Source organism: Scardinius erythrophthalmus, assembly GCF_964197995.2.
Source record: "Scardinius erythrophthalmus genome assembly, chromosome: 11".
Classification (NCBI taxonomy): domain Eukaryota; kingdom Metazoa; phylum Chordata; class Actinopteri; order Cypriniformes; family Leuciscidae; genus Scardinius; species Scardinius erythrophthalmus.
Window position 1 is genome coordinate 5,350,382 of NC_138231.1, and position 15,556 is coordinate 5,365,937.

The window sequence follows — 15,556 nt, forward strand, 5'->3', positions numbered from 1 at the left end:
AGAGGGACAATGGTGTAGGCCTGCTAGCTCAATAATGTGTCTACTTAAAATAACATCAGTCGTTTTAGCTCGCCCATTAAATGAAAATAAAAAGAGGCTTCCCTTCTCTCACGTTGTTTTCCGAGTAAAACATTTATGAAGCGAAATACGTCAGTATATGTGTATGTTTGTGAGAGGATCCTCCCTTTGCGCTCGAGGCGTCTCCGTGCGCCCTTCTCATGCACGAGGGCGCGAGCCCGCGGTAATGGCGGTAATTTGGGTTAAATAAAGGGAGCATCAGCATTTTAAACGCTTAAAAACTGCCAAACCTCTAGCAGACACCAAAACCTAAAGAGTTGAGAGTATTTTGCTGCTGGGGAGGGAGGAGACATTCAGAAACACTGAGAACGAGTGGGACTCACTTAAACACACACTCACATTTGCACATGAGCAAAAGTCTTTCCTATGAACTGTTAAACGTCATTAGGCTACCTGTTTTATTTCCCTAGGAAAACATATAGCCTACAGTTATTAATATGTCGGACCTTTATCACAGGCTGTGGGTAATATGGGTGTCTTGTCATGCACCTGTGTGGTTCTTAAAGCATAAATTTGACCGACATGCTGATTTAAGCGATGACCCCCCCCATGCGCGCTCCACTCTTCATCCTCAACGTGCACAAAATACTTCCAGCGTGGGTCAGACCGTCACTGTCCCGGTTCGGTAAACGACACCACAGAAACAAATTAGCTGCAAGAGGATTAAACTGAATCAAAAGTGACCATAGAGCACCGATGTGTTCAAAAGCCATTGCTAAAATACGTATATGAAAGTATCAAAACACTAAATTAATTGGGCTATAAAAAAATGTGTGTGTCTATTTAAGGTACAACCGATGATAAATAGGTAGTCTATAAATAGGATATTCCTATACAATAGCATTAAAACATTCTTTAAATAATTCGTACATTCGATATTATTCTGCTGTGTAATGTTTTCGTAACATTATTTCCAAACGAATTTTTCCATTAAAATGGAAAAATTGCTTTGTGTGATAATAATTAAGAAAAAGTAAAAGGAAATTTCCGTTCTACTATGAACTGTACTTCCGATTAAATTTGCTTTCATGCAACGTGTCTATCTTTCATTTAAATAGAAATGAATAAAACCGATTAAAAGCACACTATAAACAAGTGAAATAACGAAACATAACGTTTAATCGTGCAATCAAAATTACAGTGATACAATATACACCGGGTTAAACTTACGTGTTGTTGGGGGAAAAATCCAAAAAGCAGGTAAAAGGTAAAGCCGCGAGGAAAACAGAGACAAATAAAACTGGCCCTTCTACAGAAAGCACTAACGACCTTAAAGAAATGTCCACAAAAATCATCAAAAATGTTGAAAGCGCACTTGGTTCCTTATTAGGCGAAGATACAATATTTATTCCGTGTCTCCAGGGATGAGGCTGCTCTCTCTATTGTCCTCCCTTTCCTCAATGCTGATGCTTAATTTTCAAAACTTCTATATTACCAAGGGACCTACGACATCAGCCGGAGAAATACCCAGCAAGTACAAAATCCGAGCCAGGGAGCGCTTTGTGCAGAGGGGAGGCATTTCAGCCGCTTTTACCGACTGCGCGAGGCGACATTTCATTTTCACGCGCTATTTTGGGGATTTTTTTTTTCTTTCATTTGTCCAACAGCGCGAGGAAATCGAGTTATTGGATCGCGAGAATGTCAGCCACATTTCCGGGACTGGTGCACGATGCGGAGGTATTTAAATTAATTTCTTATCACCTCACAATAATTTCATTTAATTTAGCGTATAGCATCGCATGGAGGAAAATTATGACAACTTAGAAAAGCGGAATGGAAGTTAAGACTTCTGAGGATAGGAGGATAAATACTAGCCTATTCGGTTCTGGTGAAATTACATTTTACTACTTGCTTTTTTCGGGTCTCGAACGTGCATGTAAAAATCTCCACAGTTATTGGAACCATTTGCTCGTTGTTTTTTATTATAGTAAGTAAGCTATTGGTATAGTGCATATTATCGTGTCTTGTGCTTACCTGCAGTGAAACGGGCGTAGATTGTTGGGACAAAAAGCTTTTAATGTCGTTTGCACGGATGTAGTAATAATAATAATATAGTCAAATAACACACTCCGTGGCAAATGATAGACAAGTGAGGGAGGGAAAAAACGCTGTGAGCTCGTGGAGCAGTTTGCAGTGTGTTTCACGCACTCCCTCCCAGGCACGGAGAGATGACATCGCCGTCAGGTACTTTTCTAAAGACACTTTGAGCTGCTGTGTGTGTTTGTGTGTTTGGGGAAGGTTTGAGTTTCCGCCGCGTGAGAAATGCGCGCGGATCGCTGCGAGCGCGTGTAAATGACATCCCTCATATTTTTCTCTTTTTTCCCCGCACAGATACGTCACGACGGATCAAACAGCTACCGTTTGATGCAACTCGGATGCTTGGAATCTGTGGCCAACTCGTCTGTCGCTTACTCTTCATCGTCTCCGCTTACATACCCAGCTACCGGAACCGAATTTGCCTCCCCGTATTTTCCCACGAACCACCAGTACACGCCCTTACACCACCAGTCCTTCCACTACGAGTTCCAGCACAGCCACCCGGCCGTGAACCCGGACGCGTACTCGTTAAACTCTCTCCATCACTCACAGCAGTATTACCAGCAGCTGCATCACGGCGAACCGGCGGACTTCATCAACCTTCACAACGCCCGCGCGCTCAAGTCCTCGTGCCTGGACGAACAGCGGCGGGAACTGGGCTGTCTGGACGCGTACCGCAGGCATGACCTGTCAATCATGAGCCACGGCTCTCAGTACGGCATGCACCCCGAGCAAAGACTGCTGCCCGGGGCGGGTCTAGGGCTGCCTCCACCGGGGGCCGATGACCTACAGGTACAACTTCTACCGTACTTCAAGCACAAAATACACACACTCAAATGTGTCGCCATCGCCTCACACGCGGGCTGAAGAGAAGTCGACGCCTTCAGGGATGTTGTATATAGTCACTTTCACTGCCCGAACAGAAGAAATGAGTGCCCGAGGGCCTGAACAAAAAACAACAACAACAACAAAAAATCTTAAACATCCGGAGAGATCGAAAAAGAAAAATCGAGGCCGAGCGATTCCTTTCTTTTCGGCCTTTTCGCTTTCGCACAATTAATTTAATAAGACACAAAACACTGTATATATCTCGAAATAAAATTAAAATAAAATAAGCTGTGAAAAAAAAAAAATGCATCAATTCCCAACACGTGAAACAATACTTTTTAAAGCTATATTTTGTAACGTTTGCAAGCACCATATTTCAGTTGATTTAACAGGCGGATTTTACATATTTAATATAGTGAATATTGAGAAGTCTGAATTCAGCAGCGCGTATGTCGGGCCTCGCTGCTGTAAAGCCGCGGTTTCTTTTTCCTCCGTTAAAAGGCGGATTAAGGGCTTGAAAAAGTGCGAACAAAAGGCAAATCCTCCGCAGTAGAGCACCGTAGTTTATCCAATTTAGGACTTAATGTCAATCAACTGGTTATTTATGCACAGACATCTGAAACAGCTCAAGTTTAACTGGTGAGTCAAAAATATGTTAAGATCAAGTCCTTATAAAAATATGCAGCGAGAGAGTGAAATTGAATAGATAAAATATATGTATTTGAGAGAAAATATTCTAGATAGCGGGTGATATTTTGGACATTTTACTTTATTGCCTAGAATAAAATTTGCAATTGTACATTGAGTATTTAAATGATACCGACATAATTAAAATTAGAATTAATAGTAAAATGCTCTCTAAAAGATTAGAGCATTGCGCAATGGTATTAATGACTAATATAAAATATATGAAGTAAATACATACATTTTTATTGCTTTGACTAATAATAAAACTATATAACTGTTGCATAATTAATTTTTGATTTGCCCATCTTCTTTGATTTTCAGGGCCTATTTAAATAATGTGGTCAAAAAAACTTCTTAAACAGTATTTAATTTTACATATGCTATTTTACATTTGAATGCAATTTCAGAACATCATATTAAACTGTTTTAATTCTATTTTAATATCGATGCAACTTTGCAATACATTATTTTTTAGCACTTTTTGTGCGTGGTATAGCCGTGGAAGTTTAAGCGTGTTCAAAACAAAAATTGTAAAGATTAGTTTTGGTATTGCTGTCGCGTGTTCAGACATTCTGCACGCGCGCACACACAAAAAAGGCCCACAGGAGAACAGACAGCAACACATACGTCCCGTGAAAAGGTTTTGGACCTTTCTTTGGTGCTGAATGAAACCGTGCGCGCGGTGAAGGCCGCGGAACAGATGCGGGCAGTCTCGTGCGCACAGGCGCATCTTTGAGCCGCTAAACAGATTTGGCACGCGGAACAATAGAAGCTGCCGCACCTTTAACACGCACACGCGTAATTTATGCCTGATCCGACGGGTTTGTATATTGATTTTATAATCACTTTAACTGCGGGGAAAAGAAAAATAGAGCAGGAGTTTGTTAAAGGGTTACAAGAGCACGCCAGTATGGTGTCAGTATGGATGTGAGTGTGTGTGTGTGTGTGTGTGTGTGTGTGTGTGTGTGTGTGTGTGTGTGTGTGAAATATGTGTGTGAATGAATGCGTTTTTTTTTTTTTTTTTTTTTTGAATGTGTGTGTCTGACTTGGCCTCCAGACTGGTCGTGGCTCGTGAGACGGATTAACTCTTTTCTTTTGATGCAATCCAGTGTTCCTTTAGCTGATGACATCACTGATAAGAAAATGTAAATAATAATCTTTGTCTGACATTACAATGTAACAGGTTCCGTTACCTCTGCAGTTTAACTAACCACGTGGTCTGTTTAATGTGTCTGTTTAACATGCCTGGTCAAACACAAAAACTGATTTGTTCAATATTGATCATCAAGTTAATATAGCCTATGTTTCTGCGTTTAGGGATCTGTTGACGGTCAGTGCGGACTGGTGTTAAATGGCCAAGGAGGAGTGATCCGGAGAGGTAAGGTCACAACACTCACTCATACACATTCACTGATCATTTCATATTTTTCCTCATCCCTTCTACACTGTAAAAAACATTCAGTCTGTCAAAAATTTTAAATTAAAATTAAATTAAAATTAAAATTTAAAACACTTTTAATTCACTTTTAAATCAACGTGTTGCCAATTGTTTCCTTCTTTTATTCTTTTTAAAATTTACTAGCACATTCTGAGTAAAAATGTCAGTGAAATTTTCATAAGGTCAGTCCTTTCAAATGATTTTAGTATTTTATAATAATAGAAAACTCAAATAAATATGCTAAATTATATTTCTATAATGTATTAATTGCTTTCCAGTGACAAGACAATGATTTAATATTTTAGCATAAGCATTTTAATTTCAAAATAATAAAATTCAATGTTAGTTTTATCCATTTATTTGAGCCCCCCCCCCCCCCTTGAAAAAAAAAAAAAACGAAAAACAAGTAGGCTAGGTCTTGTATCATTTTAGTAAAAAATATGGGAAATATTTTTTTAATTGTCTTTTTGTTGGAAGAACTCAAAAGGAATTGCATTAATGTAAATGTCAATCAACAGGCCTAATACATTAATTGTAGTAGCCTAACTCTTAAATTATTGTTTGCATCATAAATAATTACAACAAAGAAATAATAAACATTTCAGTATCGGTAATTAATTTTGGCTACATTCAGTGCATACTGTATTTGAATTATTACATTTTTTATATATATATATATATATTTTTTTATTTCTCTATTATTTCCTCAAGCAAAAAGGCGCAAATTGATATCTTTTAACGTAACGTTATTCTCTAACGTTTTTGAAGGCAAATGTCAAGTAATGTAAGATTATTTTTATTATTATTTTGATGTTTTGTTGTCATAGACGTTGGTGTTTTTTACGTGCATTTAATGGAAATTAATGTTATCTTTAATCTTAAAGCACGTTTACTTTTATAGTTTATTTGCACTGTTTTTCTAGCTGACGTAGTTCAGAGAAAATTGATAATTAATTAGTCAGAGAACGCATCATTAAGGGACTGTAGGCTATATTGTTCAGACGTTCAAACCCCGATAAAACACACATTTCTCAAGGTCATTCTCCGTTGACAGACGTTCGAGATAATCTCAGAAGAACGTCTGTATTATTCTCTGTCTACCGCTGTATTTTGTAAAATCGCGAGTCTTGTGTGGATGAATCGAATCGTGTTCACGTTTCGTAATATTTTCTTAATATTAGTCGTATCTTTGTCTGCATGTCTCTTCAAAGCAGCAGCGGATCGACACGCATGTGGAGTTTGCCATAAAGAGAACGGTGTCTTGGGCGCTTAATTTTTAATAAACTCTGTCTAGGTGTTGGGCTCGCCATCACTTCCAGTTAATGGTGTGCAGGATTTAGCCGCGAGCTCCGCCGCTCCAACCATCACAACCAATAATCATTGCTTTACCTCGCGCTCCGGTATCGATAGCTTCTCGCGCCTCGGGCGCACGCTTTGATATGTTAATGCCGCGCGGCTCCAAATTCAGTGGAGATCATATTAATGTTGTTCACACTGACTGCAGCTTTGGCTTCGTTGAATATTCAGATAACCTTTTTCAAAAGAAATCACTCAAGAAACGAGGATCCTACTTAGAAAAGTCGTCTGTGTTTTAATCATGATTATCCCTCTTAGCTTTCAGGAATTTGATCAAGCTTCACCCCGCCTTTACACGCGCGCGCGCACACACACTCACTCTTTCTCTTCTGTGCGCGCGCGCGTGTGTGTGTGTTTTGGGTGCTGGGTGATGAGTGTAAACACACCACCGCTACAGTTGAAATAGAAACAGAATGACATTTGGCCTATGTCTTTTTTTTCTTTAATTTTCGTGGCAAACTCGCAAAAAGCGCTTGATTCGCTTTGTGATCGCTCGCGCGCTGCCTCGGGCTACTCTCCCTCGCGCTTAAATACCCGCTATCGCCTCTGGGCCCGGCGCGCGCGACCAGACTACCGGCAATAGCTCTTTTTCAATTGCCCTTGGCAACATAAAATACAAACTACTTTGAATCAAAACATTTTGGGTGGAATTAATGTGAAGTGAACTTGCATGCTAGCAGAGATCTTGGGTTTGTCAGAGCGCTTTAGGGTGACTGATGAGGAGCAGGTTAGAGGCCCACTATAGCCAGAAAACCCCTTCAGGAACACACACATCCACACTCAAACACAAACACACACACGTGGCTATATAAGGTAGCCACACATTGATTCCAGCTCAGTCTGAGCATGTCATTTATAAATCTTTACAACATAAACTGATCTATCTATAGTATGGATTTGATATACAAAGCTTAATAAATAAACAATATTTGATAAATGCACAAATGGACAACTCCTGTACAAAACATAATTGTTCATACTTAACTTAAAAAACTTAGTGAAGTTGGAATGCAATGCTACTGCATTTAAAATTGATAGCATTTTTTATTTATTATGCAATGCATGCAGGTTTTATGAGCTCATATTATGACAATATGGAATATTTTCACTTTTTTAAAATTCTGGTTTTTATGAATTCATGTAAATTTATACACCACATGACCTTTTAAAATCAACTATTAAGCAAAAAGCTGAGCCCAATTCTCTTTTTTTAACCCACCTACAGTACACATTCATTTATACATTCATATATATTTTATGCGCATGGACCACCCATTTACATTTGCAGAGCTTCAGAATAGTTGGCTGTAGCAAAATAAAAGCATTATGAATGATTATGCATCTTTTTTTCCCAGCGATCTGACAGAAGCTTTAATCAGTTTCTGGTGGTTTTCTCATTTGCACCCTAACAGAACAGGCCAGCGCCGTCGCCGGTCATTGTAAAGATTTGACATGTTGTCTGTTGTTGTGTACAGGTGGCACGTGTGTAGTGAATCCCACAGACCTGTTCTGCTCTGTACCAGGAAGACTTTCTCTTCTCAGCTCTACCTCAAAGTACAAGGTCACCATCGCCGAAGTCAAACGCCGCCTGTCTCCTCCAGAGTGTCTCAATGCCTCACTGCTCGGTGGCATTTTAAGAAGGTAAGAGACCTGCTTTTAACACACCTGAAACTCTCTAGAAAAACTATATATTAAAGCATCAAAATCTGAACCAACTAAGAACATACAGCAAGAGTAGCACAGGGTCAGTGTTGGTTGGCACAACAATGTTAGCTACATTCAGTCCGAAGACTGCCAATCATTGAAATATGAAGGAAGACTCCTTTTTTACATATAGTTCAATGGCAAAACAATGCAACACATCTGAAAGCGACAGAAAGAGGAAAAATAGATGGGACATGGACACTTAAACCAGAGATAGAGAAGAGAATGTGGCTGTATGTGAGAGAGAGATGGAGAGGGAATGAGAACAGTGAAGCTGAAGCTCCATTATTGATGAGGGACACAGACTGGAGAGCAGAAATGAGGCCAGTGACGAGAAGACACACACACACACACAGGACAAAACATCCTGTTAATGCACAGGTTCATTAACGCCTGCAAAAACACAAGAATCACCTGCAAAACATTCAAAAATTCCTTCTATATAAAGGAAAAATTGGGTATTGATTGTTAAATTAATATTTGCACATTGCAGCCAAAACTCATTATAGCGATGCATGGACATGAATGAGCAAACTGAGCTCTGCGATCTGTTTGTATTCATTGAAAAATGCAAGGACTCGCTTTAGTTGTCACACAGCTACAGTTCTCATGTGCTCACTTAAGAATGTAGGTTTGTAGAGTGTTACGGTTTAATAATGTAAAAGTGCTTTGGATGAGAAGGGCATGTGGATATGAAATGTGACACATGCAGTGCACGCGTGTAAGTAAGTGTGTTACTGATGGACTTTCTCCATCTGTGTGGGTCAGGGCCAAGTCAAAGAACGGTGGTCGCTGCCTCAGGGAGAAACTGGACAGGTTGGGACTCAATCTCCCAGCAGGCCGCAGGAAAGCAGCCAACGTCACGCTGTTGACCTCTTTAGTGGAAGGTTTGTGCTCTTTTCCTTTTAAAAATGCTGCTTTTTGAAGATGCTCTTGCTTATTTGGTTCAATGCTAATTTCATATGATGCTAGACGATTGTAGAGTGACTAATTTTATGAAGGATTTGGTTTGTTAAAGTTGTTTAAAGAAAGCAATTTTACTCTGAGATTAGTAAAACCGCACGAAATTTAATGGCAACTTGTTTTCATTTCATTTCTTTTTAAAAGCATTTTTGTAATTCATTAGGTTGTTTGCCTTGCTATCTGAGAGTTTACATCAGAAAAGCATCTGGTTGAGTTTCTTCATTTTTGTTGAGGATGAAATCTGTTAAGATTGAAACGTCTCTTCTACCATAAAAGAAGGAGTCGGAAATATTTTTAGTCCACAGACATAATATTTATTACTCAAGGGAAGTTCGAAATGAATTGGAATGATATGAGACAGATTGATGCAACATCTATGCAATTTTCCAGGCAACATTTAGAGAATGAACTGAATTCATGTGTGTGTGTGTAGGGGAAGCGCTACATCTGGCTCGGGACTTTGGTTACACCTGTGAGACAGAGTTTCCCACTAAAGCGGTCGGGGAGCATCTGGCCCGCCAGCACACGGAACCAAAGGAACAGAACGCGCGCAAGAAAATGGTGCTGGCCACCAAGTAAGACGGCAACTCTTCAGTGCTTTCAGCCAAATCTGTTTACACTTACCACTTTATTAGATAGACATTTAAAGTCTTGAAATAATGAGACCTTCATATGCACCAACATCCACTCAAAGGTTCCAAAATGGAGATTTCGCAGCAAAGCCATAGAAGAAACGTTTTCAGTTCCCAAAAGAACCATTTTTTCTTAATGTGAAGAACATGTTTAATAGTCAGAAGAACCTTTTTCACTATAAAGAACCTTGGAATGGATGTTAAAGGTTCTACATGGAACTATAGATAAAGAACCTAAAGCCAATAAAGAACCTTTCTTTTTAAGAGTGTACGTATGAACATCTTCAAAAACAGATGCGAAACTGCACCGTAGAGAATTCGATCTTGGAAAAGGTTTTGTAGCTGAGGATTGGAGGAAATAATGTGTTTTCATGCATGTGTGTGACATGAAAACTAAGATCTCATTAAATCTCCTTCATGCATTACTTATGAGGAATGGCGCTTTTGTTTTATTGTGAGCGTTCCAATGCATTTTCCGGATGCGTCCTTGTAACCGTGTTCGAATGGCTTTGTGTCTCCAGGCAGATCTGTAAGGAATTCCAGGATTTGTTAAGTCAAGATCGATCTCCACTCGGTTCCTCTAGACCAACACCTATTCTGGACTTGGACATTCAGAGACATCTAACACACTTCAGGTATAGAGTCAAAACCTGCATGCAAACATGTATGCGAATGCAAGTATTGTTGTTAATAAGCATTTTCTGTTGTCTTCTTCAGTCTAATCACGCATGGATTCGGTACGCCGGCGATTTGCGCGGCTCTTAGCACCTTTCAAACGATCCTCAGCGAAATGCTTAATTACCTGGAGAAACACTCAGCCAATAAGAGCGCAGGAACGCCAGACACCAGCCAGATCAACTCCAACTCGGACAAAACACTGCGCAAATCCAGCGAGGCACAGACGAAGGACGGTAAAATCGAGAAAACAGAATGACTCTGACGCAAGAGTGGCCGCTTTCCCGATTCCTGATCCGAGCCCTGATGGGCGGGCCTTGTTCAGGGCGTGGCTACTTGGGGCGGGGTTACAGGGATTTTATTCCGTATTCTTTTTATTTATATAACTGGCATAACTTCCTACGACCTCAGCTTTCCCTGTATGTACAAACCAGTCGTTTCATTCTCACTACGCAAAAAAACACTAACCATTTTCATTATTTTATAAGTTATTGAATAAGTTATTTTGCTTAAAGTTTGTCTGTATGTAATTAGTTTAAAGATCCAATATCTTTTATTAAAAGACTCACATTCCATTTCTGCCATGACCTAATTTGAGGTCAGTTTGAGACTGTAAATTATGACAGGCAACTTTCCCTGTTGCGTTAGTTACTGTATATTGTGCATGTTAAACTTTGTACACCATCTGAAGCGGACATTCCCCACTGTTGTTCCAGAACACAAACTCTTGACTGCATTTGTAAAAAATGTTATATATAAATATATAAATTCAATCTTTTCTTGTAGACTTTGAACTACATATATGAAATAACCCTACATGCAAACTACTGGTGTTCAATAAAGCATATTGCTCAAAGTCTTATATTAACTCGCATGACTGGGCTTGAAGTTCATGTGCTTCTTGTGTGAATACAAATGATATTTTATGTGTATTTGCAGTGCAACAGTTATGGATTTGATGCATTAATGATTAGCCTGATCAATCACATATTCAACTTAATCTGCTAAAGCCAAAAATTCTCACTCACTACGTTTGTTCTGTTAAATAAGTGGCTTTTACTGACCTTCCTCTCAGGCGTTTCCTCATCCTTTGTCTGGAGATCTACCTTCCTTCAATGAGCCTGAAGACCTTTATTAGCGGGTTTTAGTCTGTTAGAATTTTAAAATGAACGCTGGAGGAAAGTTTTTGCTTTTCTTCACTCACTTACACTTGTACCTCATTCACAGAGAACAAAAATACCCAGTAAACTCATTCACTGAGAATATAATGAATGAAAATAACGATAATGAAACGAGAGAGCAGAAGCTGGTACACTGCAGAAATTATTTTCATGATTTGTTGCTTTTGTAAAATTAACTTAGTTAATGTGGTTCAGATAATAACATTATATTTTGAGTTTCTGTTGATTAAACCAATTTCCTTCGTTGTATTAACTCAAAATGTTAATGCCTACCTTACTTTTCTAAGTTAAACCAACAATTCTTTTTTTACAGTAGCTTTATTTGTAGAATTGTTACATTTTATTCATTCCAAAAACCATAATCACACAGGTAACTTGATTATTTGGACAAAATACATTTTCATTATGATAGAATATATTTTAAATGTAAATAAAGCATTTAGGCTGATGTGGGATAAATAAGCAAACAGCACAGATCATTAACAGCAGAGAAAGACCAACATGCTGTTGCACCAGAAGGCTTTACAAAGTCAATAACCGACTGACAGATCGATGCGAATAAGCTTTTCACAAGATAAAAGCGATGAACATTCATATTCACAATTTTTTGAAGGAAGCCGCTGTCTGATCTCAGTACTGAGGACGTTTCTATAATCAGCGTCAGCGTTAACGAACTTAGCCTAAATATCAAAATAACACAATTTTGGGGAAACCCAAACAAGTAATTAGCGCATTTATGGTTTACGAGTGTGTTTGATCAGTTTGGGCGATTTCTAATACAAAGTTCCGCTTCAAGTCGACCTAGTTTACGCCGTGAGTAGCCTAGCATAATTAATTAGCCTTGCCTAACGTTAGGCTGCAAACGTTACATGTTCAAAACATAAAATGCCAATGAAATGTCCAGGCAACTCAAAACCAATCAATTAGCATTTAATATTAGGCCTACCTATTTAAACAAACATTCAGTGTTTTAAAGAAACAATTTCTCAAGGGATTGAGTCACTGTTCCACCAACTGTTCAGGTTTTGAGTTGAATAAATCATAAATAGTAGCCTAACAATTACATACAACTTTATTCAAATTAAACGAAGGTCTAAAGATATTCTTTACGCATACGATAGATGTTTATAGCCTATAAACCTAGGCTAATTATTGCTTTGGCAGTTTATTTAAACATAGGCCTAGATAATTATAATTAGACTACTTACCGTATAACAAAAACTAGGCTATTCGCTTTTTTTTTTTTTTTTTTTTTTACAAATATTATTATTATTATTATTACACTTAATTTTCACTTTGTGAGTTGTTTTTTCCCCTCAGATTTAGCGTGAACGTTCGCATACAGAGAGAACTTTGAAGGTCTGATGGGAAACGTGTTTGTGAAGCTTAATATTTTTTACAAGTCATCGTCCAGAGTCCAGAAGACGAATAAAGCATCTGGATTAGGTTTATCATTGTTGAAGACTTTTTGCCTTCTTCTGAAGGTCTTCAACAAGAACTCAATGGATCTTTATCATGTTACTCGTGCGCCATCTTGTGGCTGGTTTGTGTAATGGCAATGCGATGCTATAACTTTAAAATTATATATATATATATATATATATATATATATATATATATATATATATATATATATATATATATATATATATATATAATGTTAAAATTGCTCATATATAGCCTATTTGATATGTTTGCACATTTAGTAAAAAAAAAAATGTTCACAGATTAACCATTATTTACAAACCATTATTTTGTTTGTCATTGTTTAATATTCTTAGCTTTATGCTTTATGTAAAACATGTTTTTGCAATGCCAGAGGTGTGAGTTTGTGTGTGTGTGTGTGTGTGTGTGTGTGTGTGTGTGTGTGTGTGTGTGTGTGTGTGTGTGTGTGTGTGTGTGTGTGTGTGTGTGTGTGTGTGTGTGTGTGTGTGTGTGTGTGTGTGTGTGTGTGTGTGTGTGTTTGTGTTCTCTGAGAATTTGAATGTGTGATTATGTTTCAAATTCTAATCACAGTCTGTGCAGAATGAGCCTAGTTTCTCTCAAACTCCGACATCTGTCATGGCCTCTAGACATGCCCAGAGTGAGTGTGTGTGTGGGTCTGGCACTTTCTCTGTGGCAGCGGGGCTCCTGAAACATTAATGGCAGATTATTTTCACTCATCCATACGTCAAGCAGCATCTCAGTGGCCAATGCAACAGATCTGAGAGCACTTCAAATTGGGTCAAGATCAGTGAGCTCAGTTAGACTCACAGGCTCAGGGACGAAAATGTCATACAGTACACGTTTAGTTTCTTTAAATCATTCTGGAAAACATTAGGAGATGTAGAAAAAAGGTTGACAATGCAAATTAATTGTCAGTAACAAAACTTCCAAAATAGAAAACTGTAGGGTATTTCTAGTGACCCGGTGACCCCTTGTGCAGGAAGGAGGAATTGTTCCCTACTTACAAGGAGATAAACTTAAATCACTGTCTGTATTTAAATAAATTGCTCTCTCATAATTTAAACGGTAACCAATAATTGTTATAATAAATTGGTTTTCCATTTACAATAATTTTTTGTTACCTCACGAATATTTTTGCTGTTTTATAAATTGAAAGACTCCTTTAAAGACTTTTTGTCCGCCATTTTAGGTAAGCTTTTGCTCATGTATTGACATTGTCTAATGTCAATCTTTGATGTGTGTTCTTGCGCAGTTTTGAACGCAATTTAGCGAAAATTATTCAAAAAGTATGGTAAAAATGTGTTGCCAAGCGAGAGGATGCAAGTGTTCTCTCTCTCTCTCTCTCTCTCTCTCTCTCTCTCTCTCTCTCTCTCTCTTCTTAATTTTTTTGAACATTGGTATGCATGTTTTGGATTTCATATGTTTAGTCTTGCATGTTTAAAATCAGTAAAAACTTGCTTCAACTCATGTTTGTTTTCATTTCATTTGCGTGTTGATTCAGGCCATTGTATATTTGATAAAACTGAGTTCACAGTAGCCTACCACGGTAGAAATAATTATCGCTTAATTCAGTTTAAAATGGTGCGTCTCTCTTAGCTGACTGTGAGAAGTGTTTGCCTCAATTCTGATTTACAGTTATTAATCTCGTTAATAATCTCGTAATTTAATAATGGAAAATGATAGATAAAAAATGCTTGTCACGGTTCATTCCAACCCACAGTTTTACAACCAAATAGACACATTTAAAGAGATAGTTCACTCAAAAATGAAACTCGCCCTCATGTTGTTCCAAAGACTTTCGTTAATCTTCGTAACACAAATGAAGATATTTTTGATGAAATCTGAGAACTTTCTGTCCATCCTTTGACAGCTACACAACTACCACTTTGAAGCATCAAAAAGTTAATAAAGACATCGTAAAACTAATCCATATGAATTGAGCGAAATTTTCAGAAGATTCTCAAACGCTTTATATGATGAACAGATTGAATTTAGGCTTTTATTCATATATAAACATTAATCAATTCACACATCAGTTGTGGTATGTTGATGTGCTAGAACTGAGGTTCGTTCTGGAGTTACGCAGCATGTTTGAGCTTCCTCAAGAACCAATGAGGTTTGATCTCCTGTGTCAATCAGGTTCGGTTGAGCTTCTGTTTATGTTCGCTGATTGATGTTTAAATGTGAATAAAAGACTAAATTCTGTTCATCATATAAAGCGATCGAGTCTCTTCAGAAAATTTGGACTAAACCACTCAATTCATGTGGATTAGTTTCCTAACTCTTAATGAAGTATCAAGGGGCGGGGCTCTCCCAGGGGCGGGGCTTAGCGAAGGATCAGTTGCAGGCAGGTGTCTAATAGAGCAGGGCAGGGGCTTAACTCTGCAGGAGCTGGATTGAGTTCTTCTGGATGTCCGAAATTTCAGATCATGAGGTTTCAGATCTACATGAAGTTTAGTAAAACTCTTTGAACCTCTGAAACGTTTCGTTATTCAATTTACAGGCAGTCAAAGCCTCAACCCGAAGCGTTG

General features: G+C 38.2%; 1 protein-coding gene across 1 annotated transcript; it reads left to right on the forward strand.

The window, feature by feature from the left end:
• Positions 1-1,716: 1,716 nt before the first annotated feature.
• Positions 1,717-10,657, forward strand: tfap2d (transcription factor AP-2 delta (activating enhancer binding protein 2 delta); the record flags this gene model as incomplete). The annotated part of the gene is made up of 8 exons (XM_081378618.1): positions 1,717-1,755; positions 2,410-2,907; positions 4,948-5,008; positions 7,900-8,065; positions 8,897-9,015; positions 9,525-9,666; positions 10,245-10,358; positions 10,441-10,657. The coding sequence occupies 8 exons, from the start codon at positions 1,717-1,719 to the stop codon at positions 10,655-10,657; spliced, it is 1,356 nt and encodes a 451-aa protein (XP_081234744.1).
• Between the last annotated feature and the right edge of the window lie 4,899 nt (positions 10,658-15,556).